The sequence below is a fragment of the Podarcis melisellensis genome (genome assembly GCF_964234715.1).
Source record: "Podarcis melisellensis genome assembly, chromosome: 2".
Taxonomy (NCBI): domain Eukaryota; kingdom Metazoa; phylum Chordata; class Lepidosauria; order Squamata; family Lacertidae; genus Podarcis; species Podarcis melisellensis.
Genome location: NC_138529.1, coordinates 51072460 through 51098125, shown reverse-complemented (window position 1 = coordinate 51098125; position 25666 = coordinate 51072460). Strand labels below are relative to the sequence as shown.

At 43.6% G+C, this 25666-nt stretch overlaps 1 protein-coding gene across 2 annotated transcripts in view; it reads right to left on the bottom strand.

Annotated features, from left to right (window-relative positions):
* NSG2 (neuronal vesicle trafficking associated 2) overlaps positions 1–25666 on the bottom strand; it is a 51665-nt gene that overhangs the window by 10692 nt on the left and 15307 nt on the right. For both annotated transcript variants that reach the window (XM_081900140.1, XM_081900141.1), the window contains exon 3: positions 13546–13665. In XM_081900140.1, coding sequence (XP_081756266.1) covers positions 13546–13665 — 120 coding nt within the window. The remainder of the gene's footprint in view (positions 1–13545; positions 13666–25666) is intronic.

Sequence of the window (25666 nt, the reverse complement as noted above, 5' to 3'; positions counted from 1 at the left end):
TCAAAAATGAAAAAGAAAAAAATGTTGTTATTATGAGGTATTAATAAATAGCCACAACGAATGACTACACAGCTTGCTTTCTGACTAATTAAATCTTGAATTTATCCAAGCATGAACATCTGAACAGAACTGCTGTAAATCTTAGATCACTTTTGAGCCCCTCTATGCCTGATGTTGCACTGAGTGTAGTATCGCAGCCAAAAATCAGCAGGTGAAAGACCTACAGTAACGCAACACATCTACAGCTCAGGAAGCTTGAGTTCTTGGTTTAGGTTTGGCATAGTTCCATTGTAGTGTGGAACTACAATGATGGGGAGCTTCCCACCTTTTGATATTCTGTCTCATTACTCTGATATTTTTGTGAGTGTTTCACCCCACCTGTAAATCCTGCAAGTGACGTAAAATGGATGCTAATTTTTGTCTCCTTTGGCAAGTGCAGCAGGGCGCCCAATCTAAATACAGCATACTGGGTGCAGAAAATCCCATTGGCACTTTTGTTGACGGCTACTGGTAGGGGTTCCAATTAGGAATCGAGGAGACATTCTATTCAGTACATATTTAAGGTCAAAACTGTTGTATTTGCACTTTCGGAAACCATATGTGAACCAACACACAGCTAGCCTTCAAAATTCAGAGTTATCTGAATTTTGTAATGCAGTTCTCTGGCCCAACAACATTTACAAAAATGTATGTGTTAGTGGAAAGTGTGCATAAAAATGAAGATATTAGTGAAAACATACAGAATGCAATTTATTGGACAAAGTTGCTTGCAAAACGTATGTCTTAAAACAGCATATAAGAAAATGTTTAATAGGAGAAATTTGTACTAAAATGCTGGTGAATTTTCAAGAGGATTTTTATTTAAAAACTGTAACCTACTGCAAAATGTGGAAATCTGAACTTACGATTGGAGAAAATGCAAGAAACTAAACTGGCAGATCCTTCCGCCCTTGTCACAATAAATACTTAGAGATGGGAAATCTTACCTGAGCTTGATTTGCAATGAGCATGAATTAGCTCTAGCTATTTTGGAATGGCTGTTTTTAATTCTTAAAAATTAAAAAATGGCTTCTTAAATACCTTTTTGAACTAACTCTCTATACCTAATGATCTTATTTCCTTCCACATAGCCATGTATCTGTCCCAGTCCTTTCTGTTTTCTGACTCCTGACAATACAATTATTCAGAGTGGGGAAACTATGTATAGCCTGTACTAAAAGATTTCATACTTTAAGTTGATCTGGAAAGGGTGGGTTGCAAAACAATATTATCTGGAACAATGTGATGAATTCATTCTGTACTGGAAGCTTAAAATAAGTATCAAAATATGGGGGGAAAATGTGCTAGAAGTTTCATGATGATTTATTATTCACAGAAATGAAAATGTAAAAAAAGAAAGAAAGAAAATTATTTAATTTATAAAGCATAATCCATGTATGATGGAGTGGAAGAATTATGATACATTATTTATCTAATATTGGACAGTTGGTAACTCTCTAGAACTTCTCTGGTATTCCGTTTTCTTTGTATCATATTTTTAAAAATTAAATTGAGAAATTCTGAGGCTATGCTAGCAAGTTAAGAACATAAGAAGGTATCTGAAGGATCAGACCAAAGGGCTCTCTAGGGCAACATTCTATTCTCACAGAGGATTATGGGAAGCCCAGAAGCAGGACCTGAGTAAAATAGTGCTCTTCTTACTCATGTTTCCCAGGACCTGGTATTCAAAGGCATACCACCTCTGCTACTGGAGGTTAGATATAGCCATTATGACTAGCAGCCATTGATAGCCTTATCCTCCTTTTTTTTTTTTTTTTTGCAATCCCAGACAAGATGGCAGCCTACATCTTGTGATGATTTCTAAATTGGTCATCGGTAGAATTCAAAGGCTCAACGTTAAGGACAGACTTGAAATATGTTGCAAGCCAAGCACTCGATGTGTAAAATGGAGCTCTTACTCTCCAAAACATTTCCCTCCCACTTTTACAAAAAAAACTTTTCTCCCTCCCATGGAGCTATCCCACGACACCCTTGCCCTACTTCTTCTGCACATTTTGTAATTAAGAAAGAGCTTATCAGCTGAGGTGACATCTCCGCCGCTAATTCCCCTGCCCCGCTGTCCCGTGGGCACAGTGAAAGCACAAAACAAACAAGTACACCATGTTTCCAAGCAATTTGTCAAATCATTAAATTGCCTGGGCAATAAGTAGCTGGCTCAATTAGACTGGCCAATCTCCATCACATAATATGATTTCTAGAGGCTGTTTCAGTCCTAATGGATTTGATGTCTTAAAATGTTTGCAGTGCCAAGCTGCAGCCATGTGATGTACGGCACTGCCAAGTCCTAGGCACAAACAAAAACTACCATTTCCCTGTGCAAGCACCAAAGAAGTCCTAAAATGCGATTTCTAGGTAGATGCTTTAAAGTCCTTAAAGTTAACAGCTTGGTCCCCCCCCCCCCACTTTGTCACTGAACAGCCTGGAATATTGCTCCCCATCATTCAAGCAGGGAAGTAGCCTAAAATATTTTGAGTTTTAGCACATTAAAAAAAAAATGGAATGGGATTTGCTTTCCTGCAATCTGTTCTCGTATTGTGGGCTTGAAGGAGAAGGTTGACAGTGTCAGAATGGCTGCAAATATTCTTTGCTGAGCACATTATTTTCTTAAGCGAGCTACTGGTTTCTCCCTGCCCCCAATTCCATGCTTTGATGATGGTCATGGTCCATACTTTACAGGAAAAAAATACAGGAGATAAATCATACGCATCTAGCCAGCCAGGTTACATCACAAAAATATTCTGTGCAGGTACAGTTTCACATTTTAAACTTACTTAGCAAATTTGATTTCTTAGTGCAGAAACGGGTTTGATTTTCCTATTCCTGAGCTATTCCTATTCCACCCCTAGTGTGGATGGAGGCTGGAGAGAGAGAAGTCAACATTTATTTTGGGTGGCGGTGAATTAGGAGCCCTGTTCAGATCTAAGAGCTCATTTACTCCAATAATACTCCATCGGTTATGGATGTTTCAGCTGAGATTCCTGCATTGCAGGGAGTTGGACTAGATAACCCTTGGGGTCCCTTCCAACTCTACGATTCTATAAGACTGCAATTCTATGCCTCCTGAGCAGGCAACAGGTAGATCATTATTAGGCCTGGTGCAGTGGCTATGCTTTTATCATCATAGCACTACAGACTAGGAAGAGGCAAGGAGAATATCTACAAAGCAGCAGCATCTCATAGTTGTTTCCTGCAGGGTCTCATCTCCTACTCCCACAATGCAGCTGGACAGTGAAAAGCAGAGAGTGGCTTGCAGGCTGGATGAGGCACCATTGCTGGCAAAGTCAAAAAGGCAGCTATAAGAACATACAAACAAAAGAAGAGCCTGCTGGATCAGGCCAATGGCCCATCTAGTCCGGCATCCTGTTCTCACAGTGGCTGAACAGAAACAAGCAAACAGAATTAAGCACAAGACTCATGGCAGCGTGATGAGGATAGGACTGGCCCTGTCATTAGGCAGAGTGAGGCAAATGGCCAAAGAGTACCTATTTGATCAGAGAGGGTGGGTTCTGTTTCACCACCTGAGGCAAAACTGGAAGGTGTCACCCCAAAACACCCTACCATCACCACTCCCCCGAAGCCTCCCTTACCCAGATCACATGGTGGTTCCCACAAAGTAGCAGCAGCAACAATAGGTTCCGGCAAGATTCCACAAGATCTTGTGGAGGTCTTGCGAGCTCTCGGTGCGATTTCACTGGAAATGGCCCCCACTACTGGTGCTGCTTCTCTGCTGGTGGCAGAGGTGGGCAGGGCCTCTATGGGGGCACCCCCTCTTGGGTTTCTGTGCCTGAGGCAGCTGCCTTAGCCCACCTCATGGGTGAGCCGGCCCTGCATTACTTGTCTTTTGAGTGGAAGCTTAAGGGTTTCAGCATGCCCATCTACTCGGTTGGTGTGACAGAGACCAGAGCTAGACGCTGTCCACCTGACATGTGACTTTTGCTGTGAAATATGCAAATATGCCGGATCTCTGTGAAGCTGACTTGTAGTCATGCATCAAAGAGTTATTTCTGCTACTCACAGTCATGTCTGTGGCAGTGTTAGTAACAATTAACAGGAGAAACATTAATAACTGTTAGTAGGAGATAATATCAGAGAGTCTTTTGTTGTCATTATTACAGCTGCTTTCCTCCAAGACCACTATTGTGGCTCTGGAAAGATCTACAATCCATGTAGCTGACAAGAATATTACATATCCTTTAGATTTAACACAAGCGGATGAGTAGTTTGAACTCAATATGTGAACAATGCAGTTTGCTCCTTAAATTCACGGTTTCTGGTCTTTGGGATCTGCAAAAGCATCTGTTGTTTTTCCTGCTAAGAATTTCCTGCCAGTGTTCCCAATTAATGCCCAGGTGCAGAAAAGCTTTATCTCTCTCTCTTTTTTTTTAAAGTGGATCATTAGGAAGGGGGGGGGCGTGTTGAGAAAAATTGGAGCTGACTTGCCTTTCAAAGCACTAATTTGAGCAGGTGATTCAATTAATGGGATTACTGCATAGGGGCATATCAACCTGCTGCTGACCTTTCATTAGTGACATCTCATAACTTCCCATCAGCTTGTGCAATGTGGCACTTTGCCACCCTGGCTACATCTGGGATTTTGCATTAACAGAAGCCTCAGAGCTGCAAGGAGCCTTTTTAGATGCAACAGTGACTACAGCTCAGCAAAGATACGTCTAGGGAAGTTAGAATCCTCTGTGGCCACGAGGGAAGCTCATGAGTTGCAACATCTGGCGACTGGTGCATTACTGTTCAATCTCCCAGAATCTCAGATTTAATTACTGAAAGGAGTCCATTTTAAGCTTTCGCTGCTGCAAAATAATAGTAATAAAATGAAGGGAAAATAATCAGCAGTCAACACAATCCAGTCAGCAAGGGTGACCTATAGCAAAGTGTCTGGTGGCACCTTCTAAAGACCAACACATTAATCATGGCATAAACTTTCAAAGACCAGTGCCTCCTTCCTCACATAAATGAAATACAATTTAAGTATGTTATGCAAAAATCAAACAGGGGAGCTCTCAAACATACAGTTCGCAACTCTCACAAGTAGGAGGCCTGAGCAGAGCATGCTCAATTTGAAGACTGAACTTTTGCCTCAGCACAGATCAGCTGTACAGATTGGGGGGGGTCCACAAGTGTGGTAGCAAGTATTGAGAATAGGGGCATTGCCCATGAATGCCTCAGAAACCTTACACCAGGGGTGTGGAAACTGTGGTCCTCTAGCTGTTGCTAGATGGAAGACTACAACTTCCATCAACTCTGACCATTGGCCATGAAAGGGGTTCATATTTGCAACAAGGGTGAATCTGCAGGTTGTTTGTGTGTATGTGCAATTGATAACACAAGTTCATTGTGTGCATTACAAGATAAATCAGCCGAGGTAGGATGAGAATAAATATGACACCAATAAAATAATAAAGTGCAGCTATGAAATCAAAAGATCCATTTGGAACACAGTTGGGAGTGCGACTTCACAGCACTGAATCAGCTAAAACAGGAACACAAAAATGAATGACTGCTAATTTACAAATGTTTGACTTGACTCTTCCATTAATCTACACCCGGCTTTCATTATATATGTTATACACATTGCACAGATTATAAAATTACCCAAACATGGATTGCTTCTTCCTGCCACGTCACTATTTGGAGCAACGAAGCAACTATACGAATCCAAGATGAATTTTCCGAGGTTGAGGGGTTTTTGTCCTCAGATCACATTTTAACATTTCAGTTGTTCATGTGCCTCTGACATTTAGTACGACATCCCTCAGAAGTGGGGCCTCGATATCAAGAGCCCTGGAAAAGCCTGAAACTTGTACACAGATCAAAAATGCAGAGGAATCATTCCTCCATCCCAAAGCCAGTGATCTTTTCACTTGAAATGAAATCAAAGGCAGTACTCTGAAGTATGTTTAGATTTGTTTGTTTTGAAAAAGCTGATGTAATCAAATGCCCTTTGCTCTGTGTATATCATCATAGGTCATGAAGCAGAACTTTTTAAAAAGCTGAATTCACAGATGGTACACCGATTTCCCTTCTACTGAACACATTATAGGTGCATGAAGGACATCTGAAGGCCATCCAGTCCAAGCCATGAAACTGTGGCGACAGCCTCCGCTTTATGGATGGGGCAGAAATTCGATTCACCTCACTTTTAAAGGTGAATCTACCTAATTTGCTAATTTGCACTCTCCGAAGCAATACACAAACTAACGTGCAACCATCCTGCAAAATTTGCACTTCTCCAAATATTGTTGTGCAGTTCGCCAACCAGGCAATGCGTACAAAAGCATATTTACTAGTGAAAATAACATACAATAACGTGTTATATTAAGAGCATTGCTTTGCTAAAAAATATGTGCACGGAATGTGACTCATCAAAGCCAGTATTCCATTTCCCACAGTGGCCACCCAGATGCTCCTGGGAACTCCATAGGTAGGGCATGAAGGTCATAGCTACCAGCAATGGGTATTCAGTGGATTATTGCCTCTAAACATGGATAATTTATGTTTAGTTATTGTGACTGGTAGCCATTGGCTGATCTATCCATCATCTCTAGTCCCCTTTTAAAGCCAGTGGCTCACACCTTGTGACAACAAATGTCACCCACAAATGTGTTGGATGAGGAAGTAAAAAGAACATGAAAAGTATTACTGGATCAGGGTCTTTTTACTGTTCAGTAACCTCACTGCCCTTTCTGTGCCATTCACCCCCCTTTCCTTTGCTCCTAACTTTCCTAAAATATTTTTTGAAAAACTGAACACATTACACAACCCCTGTGCTTAAGTGACCCAACTGTGCTTGACAATTCACCTAAGTGAGAGGGGACAGTCTATGCTCATTTGATTATGCCCTCTTCCGGAAGCAACAGGGTTTTTCAGCAGTATCTCTATGCCTCAAATACATTGGGCACGAGGCCTGATAGTTGTCATGGCGTCAACTTATTTTCCTACCGTGAACCGGTTGTTGCCTGAGCCTGTAACTATTTGTTTAAATGAGTTGCACTGAATAGACAGATTGAAAACACACAAGCCTGCACTTCAGGGGTATTTTCCTTATATAATTGACTCATCCATTTTGTTCGCCCTTGAAGGATGCCTGAATGGAGTACCGGCATTGTTCAACATCCTAACAAATGAGATGGGAGGGCAGAAACATACACCAGAATGAAAGTGAGAGATGCCTGTTTATTATTATGCTTCTCAGGACACCCCTTGAAACCTGGTTTGAAGCAAAAGACTCTAGAAAATTCACTCATACCAGGCTATTTCTATTTCTGTTTCTCTCCAGTCAGAACAGCAAACACTAAAGAGGGAAGGGCTTTTTAACCCCTCAGTGATGGAGCACCTGCTCTGCATGCAATTTCAGTCTCTGGCATCTTCAGCTAGAGCTGGAAGAGAACCCTGCTTGCTAGTCAGTGTGGACAAATATGAGATATATGCACCGGTGGTCTGATTCAAGGCAAGGGAGCTTTCTGTGTCCCCAGATTCTGTCTCAGTCCATTGCTGCCATCTGTCCCAAGACTGTGGCTTTCATTTACATCAAGTTCAGAGGACTGACTGACTATTTGGATTCTATGAAAGAAAGATCCAGAAGAGCAAAAGGCCAGTATAGGTACTGTGAAGGCTGGAATCTGCAGGCCGTCACCTCAAATGATTCACGAAACCATGGAGCTGGGCAGACCAAGGCTGACAGAACAGCTCTGACAGGATTCAGTGATTAGTAACGGTGATGCTTAACAGCACAATTAAATTGCCTATGTGTTCGGCTCATAGAAGCATAGAATTTTAGAGTTGGAAGGGACCCTGAGGGTCATCTTGTCCAACCCCCTGCAATGCAAAGGGAATCAAAAGCTTCTGGTGGCTTCTGTGTAAATCCTGGAGTGTTTGTCAGGGAACCATAGGAAACTTTCAGAAGACTCAAAACACCTTCAAGCACCCCAAACCAAGTAACTCCAAAGCGATTCAAGTAAGATGAACAACTGCAGAGTATTCAATGTATGTTCACTATGTGTTCAGCCTGGCTTGTTCAATGGGTTCCTTGTAAAGTAGAACATTTTTGAAGAACAAAAACCTTGTTCAGCAGGGATGGGGAAGCTATGGCCTTCTGGATGGTGCTGGACTACAATTCTGAGCACCCTGACCATTCGCCATGTGGGTAAGGCTGATGGGATTTGGAGACCAACATACTAAGAACCCTTAAAGGCTCATTCATCCAGCATCACAGTAATCAACCAAATGTCTATGGGAAGCATACAAGCAAACTCTGAGCACGACAGCACTCTCCCTACTTGTGATTCCCAGCAACTGGAATTCAGAAGCATTATCTCTCTGACAGTGCAGGTAGAACATAGCCATCATAGGTATGTTCTTTGTCTTCCATGAATTTTCTAACCATCTTTTAAAGCCATCCAAGTTGACAGCCATCTTACAGGAGTGAATTCGTTTAACGATGTTCTGCGTAAAGAAGGGAGATTCAGGACAGATAAAATGATACTTGTCCAACATTCAGATTCATCGGATGGCCCTGGGTTTTAGTATTATGAGAGAGGGAGAAAAACTTCTCTTTATTCACTTCCCCATCTCTGTTCTAGACGGCCTTTTCAAGCGCATTCTTGCAGCGCAGGAGTAAAGAATTCTAAATTAAGAACATTTTGACATGCCTTTCTGCAGGGCAAACTCAGCAATGAAAGAAATTACTTTGGGGCATTGGTGGCTGGGCCTTAATGTCATTTTAACATCATTTTCTTGTACTCCACCTACGCAGAGTAGCAATGATGTTTGTCATAATGTATGTACAAGATGAGTCATGCAGTTGCAGAGTAATTGGTCAAAGTTCCGGGATGCTCTGTAATTGAGCTGAGCTACAAGAAAAATATAGTATCATATTTCAAAAGTGTCAAGCAGCAGAAATTACACAAGATTTCAGCAAGAGGAAGAGTGAGCGAGCAGCAGTTGCCTAGGGACAACAGCTCTTGTCAGATGCTACCACAATTAAAGAGATCACATCAGTGCTATCCTAGATGGATGACAGATGCAGTTGCGTAAGCTTCCCTTCTATGGAAAACTCCAGCCTCTTCGTGATAGAAGGATGTCTAATCATTCATTAGCTTGTTCAATAAATGATCACCACTGGGCACAGAACAGAGGTCATCTTCAGAGCTACCTACCAAGCACATAGAGTTCTGAAATTTCCTGCAAGGGTGAAGCAACCCTCCCAGGAAAAGCAAAACTTCCTTCTTGCCATTTTCTCTTTCTAGTCCTGGAACAGGAGTCAGGGGTGGGAGAGGGATGCTACTGAAAAAAGCCCTTGGCTACTCTCTCTCCTCTCCCTCTTTGTAATTTCTACTGCAATTTAGCCCATGTCCTTGCGGGATGACGCTGCTTATTTCCTTGCCCCCAGTAGGGGCAGCCAATGATGTGGAGACGAGAAAGCACATGGCGTAAGGACATCAAGGCAAGTTGCACTAGGTGCTGTGGAGCAGGGAGGAAAGAATTTGACACAGAGCTGCCAGTTTCAGCAGCGGTCTCACGCTTCTTATAATGCTTTGTTCTGCCCATGTACATCCAGACTGGACCATTGCAGGGCTGCCTTTAAAGACAGTGGTATAAAAGGGGGCCTCCAGAATGCTGGTGGGGAAAAGGCAGTTGAAGCACATGATATCAATCTTGCACTAATGACATTGGTTATCAGTTTGTTTCCAGGGTCAATGTGAATCTTAGTCTTAAGTTTTAACAATTAGAGACCTGAATAGCCTGGGGTCAGGTTAGCTTAAGGACCAGCTTTGCCCCTGTGAACCAGCCAATCTTAAGATTAGGGTCACAGGCCCTTTTCTCTGGCCCATCTTTAGCAGAGATTCAAGGAGGGGAGAGACCAGTGGCAGGGCCTTCTCAGTGGTAGCACCACAGCTATGGAATTCTCTCTTTCTGGACAATCAGTTTATGTTGGTTTTAAAAGCTGCTATGTTCTTAATACAAATAAGTGTGTTTTTATTCTTATTTTAAACAAATTTTAAAAGCTGGACACAAAACACTTGGAAGAAAACAAAATGGAAAACAAACACCCTCTCGCTTTGCCTCCCTAGCTTCCTGAAGCTCTTCTTCCAGCAGAGCCAACAGACTGAGATATAACGAAGGTGCCAATTTGCATCTTGGGAAGGCAGAAAACCTACTTCCTCTTCTACAACTGCCGTCCTTAGCCATGAAAGGCTCTCAGAGACTTTTGGTTCTCACATTATTGCTGTGGGAGCTTTACTTGGGGTTCCTGTCTTCACTTTTGCGAAGGTTAGAGTTTTCTAAATAAAAGATATAGCCATTCTTGTATGTCAGGCTGTTTGAAGGCAATGGTTAAGGGAGTGTCTATGCCATGAAATGTGCACATGAAGCACACCCTGTAATAGTGAGTGCAAAGCCTCAGGTTTGGGTTTTTTGAAAAACGGCATGCTTCTGAAAGCAGAGATATGCTTGACAATGCATACATACGATCAGCTGAAATTTCTGAAGGCCCAGAGGCACAGGGAGCTTGAAAAAGAACTCCAGGAGTCAGGGGAGAATGAATACCCTCCAGAGTTCCTGCCCTTCCACCCTGATAACAACACCGCAGCACATTATGCAAAATAAGCAAATTTGAACATTTGTCTTGATTTGCATATTTCAGACAGGCTTGAATGCAGCTTTTCTTGGTGCAGAGTATTTTGCAGAGTGCAGAGAACCCTGGCAACCATTTTCTCAAGAGAGGGAGGGGAAAAGGCTTCAACAGCTCATCAGGAAGAGGTGAAGCAATGTCAGCTGCTCCTTTCCCTTCATGGTAACGGAGAAGAGGCAGACTTTGCAGTATTCCTACATCACTGATCCCCTGAAGTGGCATTGCTCACTTGGCAATGGCATGACAGGAAAAGCCAGAAGCAAGTCCCTTCCTTTTTTTATCTTCTACTGACACAGTCTTTCAGGATTATCTTACAAGAGCCAGAAATGATTTAGAGTTGCGCATAAGCATAACTAAGGATGCAATTCCATACACTCCTACTTGTAAGTTCCATTGAGCATGGGGATGTTTCTCAGTAAAATATGTCTGGAATTGCACCCCTAATCAAATTCAAAATCACATCATTGTGAACTTTAAGAGAAAAATCTCTTTTTCCCCTCTCTCTTCACTCAGGGATCTCTCTAGACAGCTTGGATTATTGTCACTCCTATTCCAGTCAATGGGATGATGACTCATTTGGCCTAGAAAATATCTATAGAGCCAAATCATACTCCAATTTAGAGAAGATGAAGGCATGGCCTCTGTGTATGTATAAGCGTTTCATATTTTACTGTAATATTACAGGAAGGTGGAAATGAAATTTCTAGTACATTGCTCACTGGAGGGCCATTGAGAGAGCATCCACCCAGCAACAGAAAATATGATGATCACATTTGTAATGTCTCTACGACTATATCTATCTACCCATCGCCAAAAGCTGAGTTAATAAAACTTAAGCATTTTACTCTTTTCCTTCCCGCTACAAAAACACAAATGCAAGATGATTTCATCAGCTCTAGATAATAGATATGCACATAACCAGAGGGAGGTATATTTAATAACTTGCCTAAAATATGTACTGGGTTCAGTACAGGAGAAGTACAGAAGGCAATAAAATATAATCTATTATCTCAGCTCATTTTGGTCAGGAAATAATACCGCAAAGTTAATATGGTGCATGTGAGCCTTATGAAAAACAGGCAGGAGAAGCTTACAACCTTATCTGCTGGCAGTTGCTATGATGGGCGATTAATAAGTGACACTGAGAAGCATGGAATAGAAATCATATGGACTATGGAGAAAGGAAAGGGCTTGGAAATGAAACTGTCAGGTTGAGGAAGGAAAAGAGTTGATTCTACCACTGCACTCATAAAAAAGCAAAGGGAGAACTCCTTTCAGTAGTCAATCTGATGCTTCATTGATCTCAGCAGCAGTGCAAGGGAGGAGGAATGCAGGGAAGTGCAATTCCAGGGTGTGTTTTTCCAGAGCAGGAATTATGACATCATCTGCAGCAGCACCAGGATAATTGGGGAACCTTCTTTGCTCTGGCACAGCTTTACAGTTTTAGTATTGATTATGGCATAGCATAGAGCAGTGATGGCCAAACTCGGCCCTCCAGCTGTTTGGGGATTACAGCTCCCATCATCCCTAGCTAACAGGACCAGTGGTCAGGGGTGATTGGAAATGTCTTCCCAAAACAGCTGGAGGGCCAAGTTTGGCCATCACTGGCATAGAGGAAGTCAGAGAAGTCTGCTTACCTCTTTAAAGCTACAAACAGCATTGCAGGCCACTGGCCACCCCGAACACTGGCCCAGCAGAGGAGGGTTGTGCAGAGGCTTCTCTTGGTTGGCAGGGGTCTAAAACAGGCTTCTTTGCCAATCAGGAGAATTGATCCCACCTGCCAAATTGGCCAATGGCAGGCAGCTTCTGGGACAGGCGCTCCTCAGGGGGCAGGACCAACTGAGCCTGCAGGCTTCAATTGGTTTTGCTCCCTGGCCATTTTAAAAGGCCCACCTCGACCTTCACACACAGTTTCCTCATTGGATCACTCACCCACCTGCTCTGAAAAGCATCTGTAAGATCGACATTAGAGCTAATGCCTGGCTCTTTCGCGGAAAAATTTAATTCTGGAAGTGCGTTGTGAAAGCCAAGTACCTTTCCATGTTTGGGAAGGGCTGCAAAATCAAACACCTTGGACCAACACTGAGGGCCACACGTCATATTATGTTGGAGTTCTGGGACTGGATCTTGCAATGTATCTGTTAACGCGAGTTGTGGTCCACAAAGGCTTATGTCATCACGAATGTGCTAGTCTTTAATGTGCCACAAGATCCTTGCTTGCTTCCAATGTCAGTTTGGTCTTCAAAAAGCAGCCAAAGGGAGGGGTGATCTGGATCAGGGTTGCAGTACAGGGGGAGAAGGGTCAATTCTCCTCTCCCTTGCCCCACACAATACATTTTTGTGCTCATATTCTCCCTCTTCTGTGACTAGCAGCAGCTGAAGGGAGCTAGCAGCTGGGACCACAGTATGGGGGGTGGGGGGGCTGAACCCCTTTCCGCCATGTCATGACTGATCCAATCTCCTCCCCACCCCACAGCTGCTTGTGTGCAGCTGTAATCCCTGCCTAGGTCTTGGAGTAGGGGCTGAAGGCTGATAACTTGAAGCTGAAGCTAAGGACAAACAGGTCTGGCCGGTGCCAGGAAGAGTGGCCACCTGAGAACCCTCCAGGTACACTACCTTGGGTTCCACAATGGAAGTAAAGTGGGATATAAATGTAAGAAAATAAAAATAAATCCAAAGAACAAAATCACGTTGAGAATTCTAACCCCGTGACCCCAACATAATGCACTATGGGACCAAGTTGTGTTATTTTAAAACCAGAATCAAGGCAGCTGTCGTCTATTAATTATTCCATGGCAATTAGCACTGAATATAGCCAGTTAGCAATTAGCATTTCTTACCTTTAATCTTTCTGTTACACCATCAGTGAAACTGACTGTGAATTCAGCAATTTTGGGCACTCTGAGTTTTCCTTTGTTCTTCTGGTCTGGTTGATATTCTGTTCTCGTTTTCACAATCACCTAGGAGCAAATGTTGACATCTTAAGCTTTCAGAACAAAGCAAGCACTGTTTTGTTGGAAGAAATGTTACTTTCCCACAAACCCTCTCCTCAGATAACCTCATGTATACTGCAATCAACATAATTTTTATTTCTAAAAAGCAAGGAGGTCAACTAAGTGCATCATTAAAACCTCACAACTCTGAAAGATGGAATGTTTGTTTTAAGTGCATGAGCATCCTACATGTGGTAAGATCTGCTTACAGCTCAACAGAAGCCTGCTTCTTCTTTCCCCCAGATAACTATGCAGAAACAGCATGCCAGGGCAATTTGGGGCATGGAAGATCTGGGTGCTCCACACTCTTGATGCTGTTCAAGTTACTTGTGACCCAGATTGTGGCGCTAGCCTTGCAACCACTTGGTAAAGCTAACAAGCATCATTCCAACTGACTCTTTCCATCTACCTGCTCTCAAAAACCTATCTCCCTGAAGCTCACTGGGTGACCCTGGAACAGTTACTGTATCTCAGTGTATCCAACCTCACATGGTTGTTATGAAGACAAAGTGAAGAGGGGAGAATCATCTATGCCACCTTCTGCTCTTCTGACGAAAGGTGGGATGCAAATGTAGTAATAATCTGTCATCTCCAGCTTTGTCTTCCTAATAAACTACATCCTATTGTATATTTTTCATTTGCTGCTCTGCCCTCTGTGGATATTTTAGCAATCTGAATCCAGAACAGTGCTGATAAATTGCAGTCTAATTAAGGTGGAAACCAAACATTACAAGGAGCTACTGATGGAGATGGCGGCCTCTTTGCTGAGTCCCCTTCTTCTCCTCCATAACATGTAGTGCAACTAAACCATATATTGGCCTCTTTGCACTGTGTCTTTCCTGCCTCCATAGAGACCAGAGGGGCAGAAATTCATAGATGAAAGATGTCAGAGAACAGAGATCTTCCATTTTAAGCCTTAAGGCTCCATATAGACCAGAGGTGGGGAACCGCAGGCTTCGGGAGCAGGTGCGGCCCTCCATAACTTTCTGTCCGGCCCTCAGAATTCTTCTGAAGCTGCAGCTCCTCTCCACAGGCAACAGCCTTCCCTGCTTCATACCTAAGTATTTTTGCCTGGTTGGAGCATGTCACTGAACTTACTTATCTAGATGAAAGATAGAGATGGGTATATGACAGTGTGGCGAAATGAGCTTACTGTTCAAAGGCAAATTTGCATGTTTCGCTCATCTCGCTTTTGCCTCTAGCTCTGCCTATCACTGGCATGTGACTTTTGAAAGGTTGTCCAGAAGGGAATGTGGTCCTTAGGTTCAAAAAGCTTCCCCATCCCTGATATAGATCCTTCTTCCTCTGCTCTTGTATAAAACTAATTTGGGTCCTGTCTGCCATATTCCTTGACTCCCCACCCCAAAGAGCAGCCAGCCTTAATGCTGGTCATTTTGGTTCACTTATACAATACAAACATGCTTCCCGGGTCTTCATTGTGTTTTGTATTGCATTTTAATTTCAGCGGGTCACCTTGGGAGCCCATTTTTAGCTGAAAGGGAAAGTAAAATTAAATATATTTGAGAGAAGAAAGTCTTTTTTTCTGTTGTTGTTGTTTTTCCAGGAGTGAACACCACTGTGTGAATAACTAAGCAAGTATTTAGATTTTCCATCCAGGATTTGTGTTCTAGATTTACATGGTGTTGTTCAGAAGAACCTCCCTCAGCAGCATGGCTGGCTACTTGCTTTCACCTCATTCCAAACACTTGAATCGTTTTAAAACCCCCGAGCCGGAAAAGCTCTTATCGTCAGTAGCCCACCCTTCTCACCTACAACTAAGAACTCACAGGAGTGACTGCTGATCCTTTTTGTTTTTCTGAAAAAGGAGCTCTTAGAGTGAGCACTGATAAGGGGTGAACCACTAGGACTTATCAACAAGGAAGTCATTTTCAATGTTTCACCTTGCCAAGAGAGAGATAGCGAGTGGGAGAGGGAGAGAGAGAGAGAGAAGTATGCTGAGAGATTTAAGTAGGATGAACTGACAGCAATCTCCTCTCTGTCATATTTTGTAATTTGTCCTGTGATTCTTTGATGAAAGGTGGCTTATAATTAAAAATGATCAATCAATAATTCTCCCCTTGCCCTGCCCCTTTGTAACTAGTCTCCCTCCTGCCACTCTGAAGTTATCTGCTTTTTAATTGGCAGTGCAATCCTATGCCCGGCTACTCAGATGTAAGCCCCGTTCTGTTTTGATCCATGAAATGCTAACAGTAACACTTTGAACTTGTTCTGGCAGCAAGTGGGCACACCTCTGAGCAGAGTGGTTATTTGCAGAAAGGATCTCACTCCTTCTGCGCTAATGGCAGCATCCAGATCAGATGTCAGAAGGCATGTAAAAAGCATCAAGCAAAGGTTTGTACATTCATCTGTTGGTTTTGTCAGGGGCCAGGAGTCAGATTCCTCTTTGGGTGATGGAGCTGGGGACTCTGAACCAAAAGCAGAAAGCCATGCAGTGCCAGCCCTAGAAGCACTGCAACATCACGAGAAACTGTGACACTGCCATTCGTAGATGCAGAGAACTTGACTGAAGACACAGTGAGACCAGAGGGTCCGCCATACTAGGAGACTACTGCGCCTTTAAGCAAAGCAGCATCTTCCAATGGGGGAGCTAACAATCTGGATACGGCAGCTGCTGTTGTTGTGGCTACTATATAGGGCTGCTACTATTTAGGGCTGAGTCTCAGTTTTGTCCTTGCTGAAGCAACATGGGAGTTCTGTGTTTCCTGAGCAAAGCCTGAGCCCTTCCCTACTTTGTACAGTGGTACCTCTGGATGCAAACGAGATCCGTTCCAGAGCTCCATTCACATCCTGAGCAGAACGCAACCTGCATCTGCAGGTCATGATTCGTTGCTTCTGCACATGCGTGTGATGTCATTTTGAGCGCATGCGCAGGCGGTGAAACACAGAAGTAACCCGTTCCATTACTTCCGGGTCACCACAGCGTGCAACCTGAAAATGCTCAACCTGAAGCGACTTTAACCCAAGGTATGACCGTATTCAAGATGGTTGGACAGTGTTCTCAAAGCTACGAACATGAGTTTGACCAAACTGCAGGAGGCGGTGGAAGACAGGAGGGCCTGGCGTGCTCTGGTCTATGGGGTCACGAAGAGTCGGACACGACTAAACGACTAAGCAACAACAACATGACTGTATTGCCTTAGTTTCCCTGGTATCCAGTCAGAATCTCAGCCTGTTCACAGCCTGATTTCTGCCTTGCATTGCCACAAAGCAGGACTGATCTGCTGCTTTGCTATTATTTTTTTAAGAAACTTTTTTAGAAGTAAAAAAAAGAGAACATTTTAAAAAATGTCCCAGAGTCTGGAGGATGTTTTATTAAGTTCTGTGTCCTTTGGGAGAGCAAATCCAAAGCATATTTTTTCCTCCAAGAGCTGGGCTGGAGGTAGGGGAGCAGAAAGTCCCCCAAGCAGTTAGACAAACCAGAGGCTGGGGCTGGATGTTTGTCCTGTCTGGTGGCAGCCTACAGACATTCATTTAAAAGGGACCTCTTCTTCACAAAGGGAGTCTGCCAGTAAGAAAAACCTCTATCACCACCAATCCATCACAGACTCTAAGCCTTCATATACTGAGCAGGTACTCATGTGGATCCTGACAACTTGCATCACTTTAGTAGTAACTATCCAGTACTGCCTGATTTGTCTAGTCAACCCCTGGCCTTTGACTTTAGCATTCTGAATGAGCATGATAATCCTGACTCCAGCATGCATCAGATTGACCCTGAATACACAGGTTGCCTTATATGTGTTGCTGACATGCTTTCGACTTCATTTCCCCTAGCTTACATGAAGCTGTTCCCAGTACTGTAGATCAGACAGCCGTATACTTGAAACCAGCTGTAACATAGTTAAGTGTCTTCCATATGAACCACAGGCCCTAAAATACTGCTACAGAAACGTAACTGGCATGTTGCCATTTGCTAACAAACAAAATGGCGGAGGATCCCAATATTTGAAGGAACAACCCTGTCTTGCTTTTAACATCAGTAGGGAATACCTTGTTGAGAGCACCACCACAATCTGTGGTTTGACAGGTAGCGTAGCATGAGAGGAGCTTTATCCTTTATTAGGAACGATTTGACAAAACGAGAGAATTTCACACTGCTCGTTGCATGTGGAGATTATTTGTGCAGAATCTACACCCAAAAACTCCCCAACAAAAAACCACAGATGGCCAAAATATAGAGCTTTTGAAATACCATTAAGATCTCTGAGCTCTGCAGTCTTGCCTGCTGGTTATGCCAGCCGTAAAGGCACCAAGCAGTGTTCACATCCCTCTCTCATGCTTTGTTCCTTGCTGCAGTATCTTCTGTTCATAGCTGGGCCCTAAGGCAGCGTTCCATTTGTTTTCTCCATGCCCTTTGTGCAGCCTGGACCATTAATTATAGAAGTGTCCCATTAGCACCTGCTAAGTAATGTTCTTCAGAAAATGCATCTGTGTTCTATTTATAAACCAATCAGGCATATCACCCAGGCCCTTGCAGCTCTGCAGCGTGTGGATGCACATTTCCCACTATCTCATCATAAAATGCACTGCAGAAGCTCTGCCAGAGCATCCATTTTCCCTCTGTAGTGTCTGACTTCTTTCCAGGTTTAATCCCTTAGTCTCCCTTTAAATCTTTTATTCCCTTGTTTAATTTCTATCTGGTTTGTAGATGACCTATTGGAATCGATACAGGAGGACTTCCCTCCCATACTCAAGGACACCAAGCATCTATTAATGTACTTTGGAAATCAAGGAGATACAAGATGTACTAAGGCTCCTATGCACACTTACCTGGGAATTCGTCACACTGGGACTGAATTTTGCACACATTGCAAGTACAGTGGTACCTCGGGTTAAGAACCTAATTCGTTCTGGAGGTCCGTTCTAAACCTGAAACTGTTCTTAACCTGAGGTACCACTTTAGCTAATGGGGCCTCCCACTGCCGCTGCACGATTTATGTTCTTATCCTGAAGCAAAGTTCTTAACCCGAGGTACTATTTCTGGGTTAGCGGAGTCTGTAACCTGAAGCGTCTGTAACAGGAGGTACTGCTGTATGTTTAGAGAGCATATAGCCAGCGGATAATTTCTCAAGAAGGATTTGGCAGCTTGAAAGCTTGCCTTTGACTTGGAATGGCAGACCACGTGTGTAGATTGTTGAACAGCGAGGGGGGTGCATTTGAACATGTTTAGATGAACTTTTGTTTTATAGACTGTCGTTGAACTCAGGGCCTTTAATTAATGCTTCAATTTCCTGCATGAAGAAACTGCCTAATTACAGCAGAAACTGAACTGCATAAATGTGTGTGGCAAAGAGTCTGCTTCATCAAATGCATTCATAAGGAGGAGTTATGCCTTGACACCCCCCCCCCAAAAAAATGTTTCATTACCATTTGCACACTTTCTACCATTGAGCACACTGGTGTGGACCTCTAGCTCATGGGTCATTTGGCCTGCCAGGCTGACAACATATATTATGTTAAGTGTGAGAAATGTCAAGAAGTAGCTATGGAGATTAATACTTGCTTTGCATCAAGAAGTCACATTTTTATCAAATTGAAAAATCAGCATCTTTTTCTGAATTCAAACGAGTGTTGAAAAGGGTCTTCTGACAGTGTGTTATCTGACATCAGATGACTGATAACCACTATACTGTAATGTCAGGTGCCCTGCCCACCAGTCAAAAGGGTCACTCAGGATGCCGCCTGCCAGCCAGATCCATTCCACAACCCAGATTCACTGTATAGGGTAATTTACATGACACCACAAGGAACTTGCCTCACCCTGGACCTGTAGGTGTGCTGCATGCTCATATAATCCTTATAATTAAAGTCCCTAAACAGAATTTAATTATTGAACTTTCCTTCCATTCAGTTACATTTGGTCTCCATTAAAATTTCTCTATAGTATTGTACATTGGTATTTAGCATGCCATCCTTGCTACCATTATAACCCACAATGTTTTCTGTTGTGAACAGGTTTATATACATTTAACTTCCAGGAGCTGCCAGCTTACCTATATCCAATTCCCATCAATGAACAGACATGGCGGTCCATCTCAGTTAATTTTCCTACAACATGCAAACAGTTCGGAGCCTTCCTCAAGGATACACTCCTCTGGGGGGTGGGGAAGCAATATAAACCAGAAGCACATGCATGGAGTTGTACCTGATCTTAAAGGTGTTCTCGTGACGGGGAATAAATGTTACCAGCGGAATTCTGTTCTTGAGGGATTATGAGCTATCATCAGTCTTTTGAACCTTCCAAAACTAGTTTCATGAACCTCATATTCATCAGTAAAGAAAGATCATGTAAGAACATTTAATAGTATGCTATCACCACTATCAAACCATCATTTAAGAAGAAGAAGAAGAAGAATTAGTTTTTACCTTTAAGCCCTAAATTATTTGTGAGCAGGGCATCTAAAACACCACCTTTAATGAGAACCCATCTGATACCTAAGATTTGCTTCAGAAGTCCTCCTCATGGCACTTGCACCATGTGGAAACTGGGAAGAGGGGCTTCTCTGTGGTGGCACCCTGCCTACAGATCACCATTCCCCCAACCAATTGTGGAAGCCCTGATACTTTTAGCTTATTGCCTCCATAAAAACCTCTTTGTTCTCCAAGGATCTTAGCAGGCTCATTGTTTTTTTACAAATTATTTTACTGCCGCTCCTATAGATTTTACTGCTTTCTGCTCCTCTGCTTTTTAAGATCTTAATGAGTTTTATTCACCGCAGTTTATTTTTTATGTCTGCTGTTTGTATCATACCATGTTAATGTACTGCTTTTGAAAGACACACTGTGAATATTTTTATCGAAAATGGGCTAGCACAGTTTTAAGTTAAACAAATAAATGCGGCGACCGTTCTCTCTTATTAGACCTGATTTCTCAAAGCCCGTATATCATGTACACACATACATTTGCAGAATCAAATTATTTTCAGATCTTTCACTCGGAACTTAATTAATCATTCCAGAAGAATTCCCTTTAAGGAAACCAAATGTAATAAATCTCAGAGTGTTGTATTCCCCCCCCCCTTTCTTTCAAACTGTTCATCATCCCACCGTTAGTCCTGGGGGCGGGAGAGGTGCTAATATGACACTTGATGATGCCTGATGGATTCCAATGGCTCTGTTCCTGACATTCAGTAGCTCATCTGTAACCAGCATGAGCATGCCAAATTGCAACCTGGAGGTCCTCTTATGTCCCACTCCGTTCATCCACCACCCATTGTGTCTTCCCACTTCCCAAACTTGATCCAGCAGGCAATACTCCCACTTTTCCTCCCTAGGGAAAGGCTCAGTGTTAAAGCATCTGCTTTGCCTGCAGGAGGGACCCGGTTTAGTCCCCAGCATCGCCAGGTATGGTGCCTGAAACCTTGGAGAGCCACTGCTAGTTGGTATGGACATGTGCTCCATGTGTTTTAATCTGTTTTTAGCTTTCTTGTAATTATTATTTGAAGGTTTTGAGTAGCTGTTTTCACCAATAATTTTATTGTTTTATTCTTTTTGTAAGCCGCTTTTGTAAACTACGATCAAGCGGTATATACATTTATGAAATAAATAAAAATAGGCAACTCTGCAGTAGATGGAGCTGGGGTCTGGCTCATTGTAAGGCAGCTTCCTAAGCCCCTATGTTCTTCCGATCTCACAGCAGGTGCCCCTTCAGAGATGGAGCCCAATGGTTAAAGGATAATAGTGTATGTGCTCGCTCTACTGATTCCCTTTAGATACTGCCCAGGCTGTTCAAACAAGGCAAAACAATTAACACCTGCCTAACACCCTTGAAGCAGAATGGTAGAATTCAAAATGCTCCCTGAAAGAACCTAATAAAAATGAAGTTATGAATATCCGGGTAGAAACTGAAGCTAACGCGCACACAAGGAGCCACAAAACATAAGGGATTGTTTCAGCATGAGACTTGAAGGAGAGAACCTCACCTATGATGGAAGTGTTTTATTATGAACTTAGGCCAAGGAGTACTCCAGCTCACAGGAGGAGAAGTCATGGGTGTTACAACAGAAGCAGGATCAGGGTAGGACAAATGTGCTGGACGTTCCTAGTGTGACATCTGATGCTAGGCAGGAGATCCCACAAGACACATTGCACCAGATGCTCAAGAACAGGTGTGGGTCCCTGCTGCTGAGTAACACGTGGAATGTTTGCTAAACCCCCTTTACAGAACCATGGGGTAGGTAAAAAGAACAAGAACATGTCATTCACAAAAATAAACTTGGGTTGACCTAGATTTAAAAACAGACCAGGCTAAATTAAGGACTATTATCTAAGAGGTTTTCTGCTCCTCTTTGAAGGTAAGAACATTAATGACTTCTGCTATAACCTCTCCAAGAAGGTTCTACAGTGACTAATATGACTCGCAGAATGAGACAGGAATACTTCATATCAAGGAATGGAGACTGAGATAGTGACTTGCCTATAGTCACCAAGAGAGCTGCAGCTCAGCCTGATTTCAATACTCACTGAGCCAAACTAGTGCCATTCCAAAATCATGGTCGTTAATAAGGCTTAAATGGCACGTTCACATCAGTTGACTCCAACTCTAGATCTTACGTCCCTGTTGACTCGGTTAAAGGCCTCAGTACTGTGTGATGTTCAAAAAGGAGTCCCACATTCTTGCATGTCTCCCATATACTTTGAAGGATTCCCTCAGAGCTAGTTTGTGTCCTACCTGCAGGTCAATCTCCACTAACACCTGAGCCCCTGCTAACTAGCTAATGGGATGAGGTCCAAAGGCATGTACTTCAATCTCATTCTGAAGCTGCACTCCTCTGCTCTTGCCACCAGAGGAGCTAGCAAGTATCACTCCACCCTGGATCCTTCACAGGCAACCTCTCCTTTCTCCTTTTCGCAACTTGCTAAATTGTACCTACTTCATGGTCTCAGAACTATGGATTGTATGCAACATGGTGCTCTAAGAATGTTCCACCATGCAAGGATTGCTCCTTTGTGTTTTTGATTACATTAAGGACCCCTCCAGATGTTCTTTTTATTGTGCATTATCATTTGTGCTCATGATGCTATCAGAGTGGCTGTATGCAATCGCACTTTCAATGCCATTTGTACCTGCAAAAACTTCAGGGTGGTTATATGGCTTCAGCTTCCATTGAGATGTGCCCCTTGGTTTTCTGCTAAAATCCCATAACTGTTTATGCTACAACTGTTCCAGCTCTCTTTAGAGCCCCACTTTTACTGCACCAAAGCATAAGAGCACCTCTGCAAGGTGCCAGAATGTATCTGCTTCTAACCCATTCCAACATGCTTCCTAATGATGCCAGATACTGGCATCCCTGGAGAGGGGAGTATTTTTGTGGAAATGAGCGATGCTTTAGCACAGGCAACCACAGCCTGGCCATAAAAGCATAAAAAGTACACATATGACAGTACGGTGGCTTAAAGTGGGGGAGTTGCAGGGAGGGAACACAGACAATGAAATGGGCAAAGTTAAAGTGTTGTTGCAATAATGCGGGAACACTGGGAGAGCATCGCCAACTGATAAGAGAGGTGATGTCTGGACATTCGAGTATAAATCCACTTCAAATGAACTATTAATGCATCAACAATGGCCGCTCAATGTATCTACGGGGGGCAACAGTTGCGGCCTCATGCTCTGCCTTCGTCCCCAGCAACTAGAGCTTGCTCACTTGCCAGCCACAGCTGGAGAATTCCCCTTAGCCAGTGGTAGCAAGGAGCAGTCTTTTCACCAAAGAGGGCAAATGTGAATGGGCCAAAAGGAAGCCCCAGTGGAGGGTGGTGCCTTGCTGGCTGGCCAAGCATCGGCTGTTGCCCTGCCCAGTCTGGCAGCAAAGCTTAAAAGGCTGGCAGCACATGGGTTCCACACCTCACATAGAAGTAGGGGGGGCACTGTGACTAGGACCAGTGGCGTAGCGTGGGTTGTCAGCACCCGGGGCAAGGCAAGTAATTTGTGCCCCCTAACCCGTGGATTTGCACCCCCTAACCCTAACCCCCAGATGTTGTGCCCGGGGCCCCCCCTGCACCCCCACGCTACGCCACTGACTAGGACCACAATGTATTACTTCGTACACCTACAATAGAATAGCAGTCTGGAGCAGGGGGTGGTTAAGAGTGTTTGGCTCAGATTTGGGCTCAGATTTGGGGAGATATTTGAGTTTTCTGAGCTCAGTTCTGACTGGGGGGCAGTTTGCCCCAAGACTAGCAGCAGATCACCAGCTTTGTAGGAATGAGCTCAATTGCATGGCAAGGCCCCGAACCCTCCCCCTATGTTGGAATAAAGACACTTGACACCAATATTTTAGGTTAATGGGCTAAAAAGGGCCGCAACTTTATTGGGTACAGAAAGTGAGTGGTATTGGCTTAGGCACTGGAACCGAACCGACTATATCTGACTCCTGCTCACCTGCAGGAAGTCTCAGAAAGGTTAACCACCAGTAGGGGGAGCCCTGTCGATGGAAACCAACTCGAACCAGGAAAAGGGGGCGAGTTCCCACCCACGGGCTGCTTTAAATGCTGCACGTCACGCCCTCTGGCCAACCAGATTGGCTGGCCTAGGATGCGTCATGGAGGGGGGGACTCCCTATGATGCAGGGGCTAGCCACACCCCCACGCACAGGGCAGGATCGTGTCCAGCGCGCAACTCCATTTCCCCGGGGAATGGAAATGGCTTTCCTGTATTCTCCACTTGAAAGCTCTCAGCTAGAAGGCCTGGGAAAGAGCTCTGAGGCCTTGGAGAAGGCTCCCAATTAAAAAGCAACAGTACTAATGAACCAATGAACTAGGTCAAAACAAGGACGTTCCTTTGATAGCCCTTTGATGGAAACCCAAACGAGTGAAAGAAGATAGGAGACCTTTAAAAAGGATTACAATAGCTTGCTTTCCATGTTGAAGAAAAGGAAGACCCAGCACTCTGATTTGCAATTATTCAGAATCCTTTCATCACTTGAGGAAATCCAGGATCATTTATGCTTGCACTTAAAACTCTTCCTTTCCTTCTTTGCCCAGGATAGAACGATAACATTTAACAGAGCTGGGCATCGTGAATGCTCCTCAATTATTCATTTCAGGAAAGGATATGTAGCCCTGATGTAATTCTCGCTTTGCCGCCAAGGAGTATATAATATGTTGTAGGTCAGGTGGTGCAAAAAAAGTGCAGATCATGAAATTTTAAAATACTGCTCCTTGGGATTATTAATAATAGAAAGTCTCGCTCGCTGCAGGAGTCCCGGGGATTGGCAAGACTGATAAATAAAACACATTGTTCCTGCCAAGGAGATTGATTGCTTCCAGGTTCAGGATTGGCCTGTGCACTCTTCCAAGGCTCACGGTCAGGGCATTCCCCGAGCAGGAATGAGAAAAGCAAACTAAGGGTTTTCATACATTTTGTTGGTGAATTCTGACTCATCTAACTATATATTCAAAGCTCAGGTTGCTTTCGCAAAGGGCTGCACGTTTCTGTTGTTCTCCAGCTGCAATCTCTGTGGCAAGGACAGCCATTATAGCCAAACTGGACTCTAGGTTTTAATGTGCCCAGCTTGGGGGTAGTGAGGGAGAGGTCACCTGAATTTCACCTTCAGAATCCCACAGAAGGATGTCAAGAGACAGCCTACATAACTTTTCACTCAAGGTTGCAATCCTACACACAAACTTTCCTGAAGAAAAGCTCTGCTGAGCACAGGGGGAATTACTTCTGAGAAAGCATGTACAGGATTGCACCCGTCTTTTAGATACATAGTTAAGTTTTGCCCTGAAGCTTGCATTTATTATTTATTCATTTGTGGCATTTATAAAAGCCATCCAACAGCATTGTTCTCTAGGCAGCTCAGAAGCATAAAATAGTAAAATGCTGTATTAAAATGCAATGTCCTTTCTCTTTGCCTCCGTCTCCACCCCCACCCCCATCTCGCCCTCATCTTTACTCTCCTCCTGCTTGCTGGCTCCTTCCTCTCTGCTTTCAAACATGCTTCTGCCT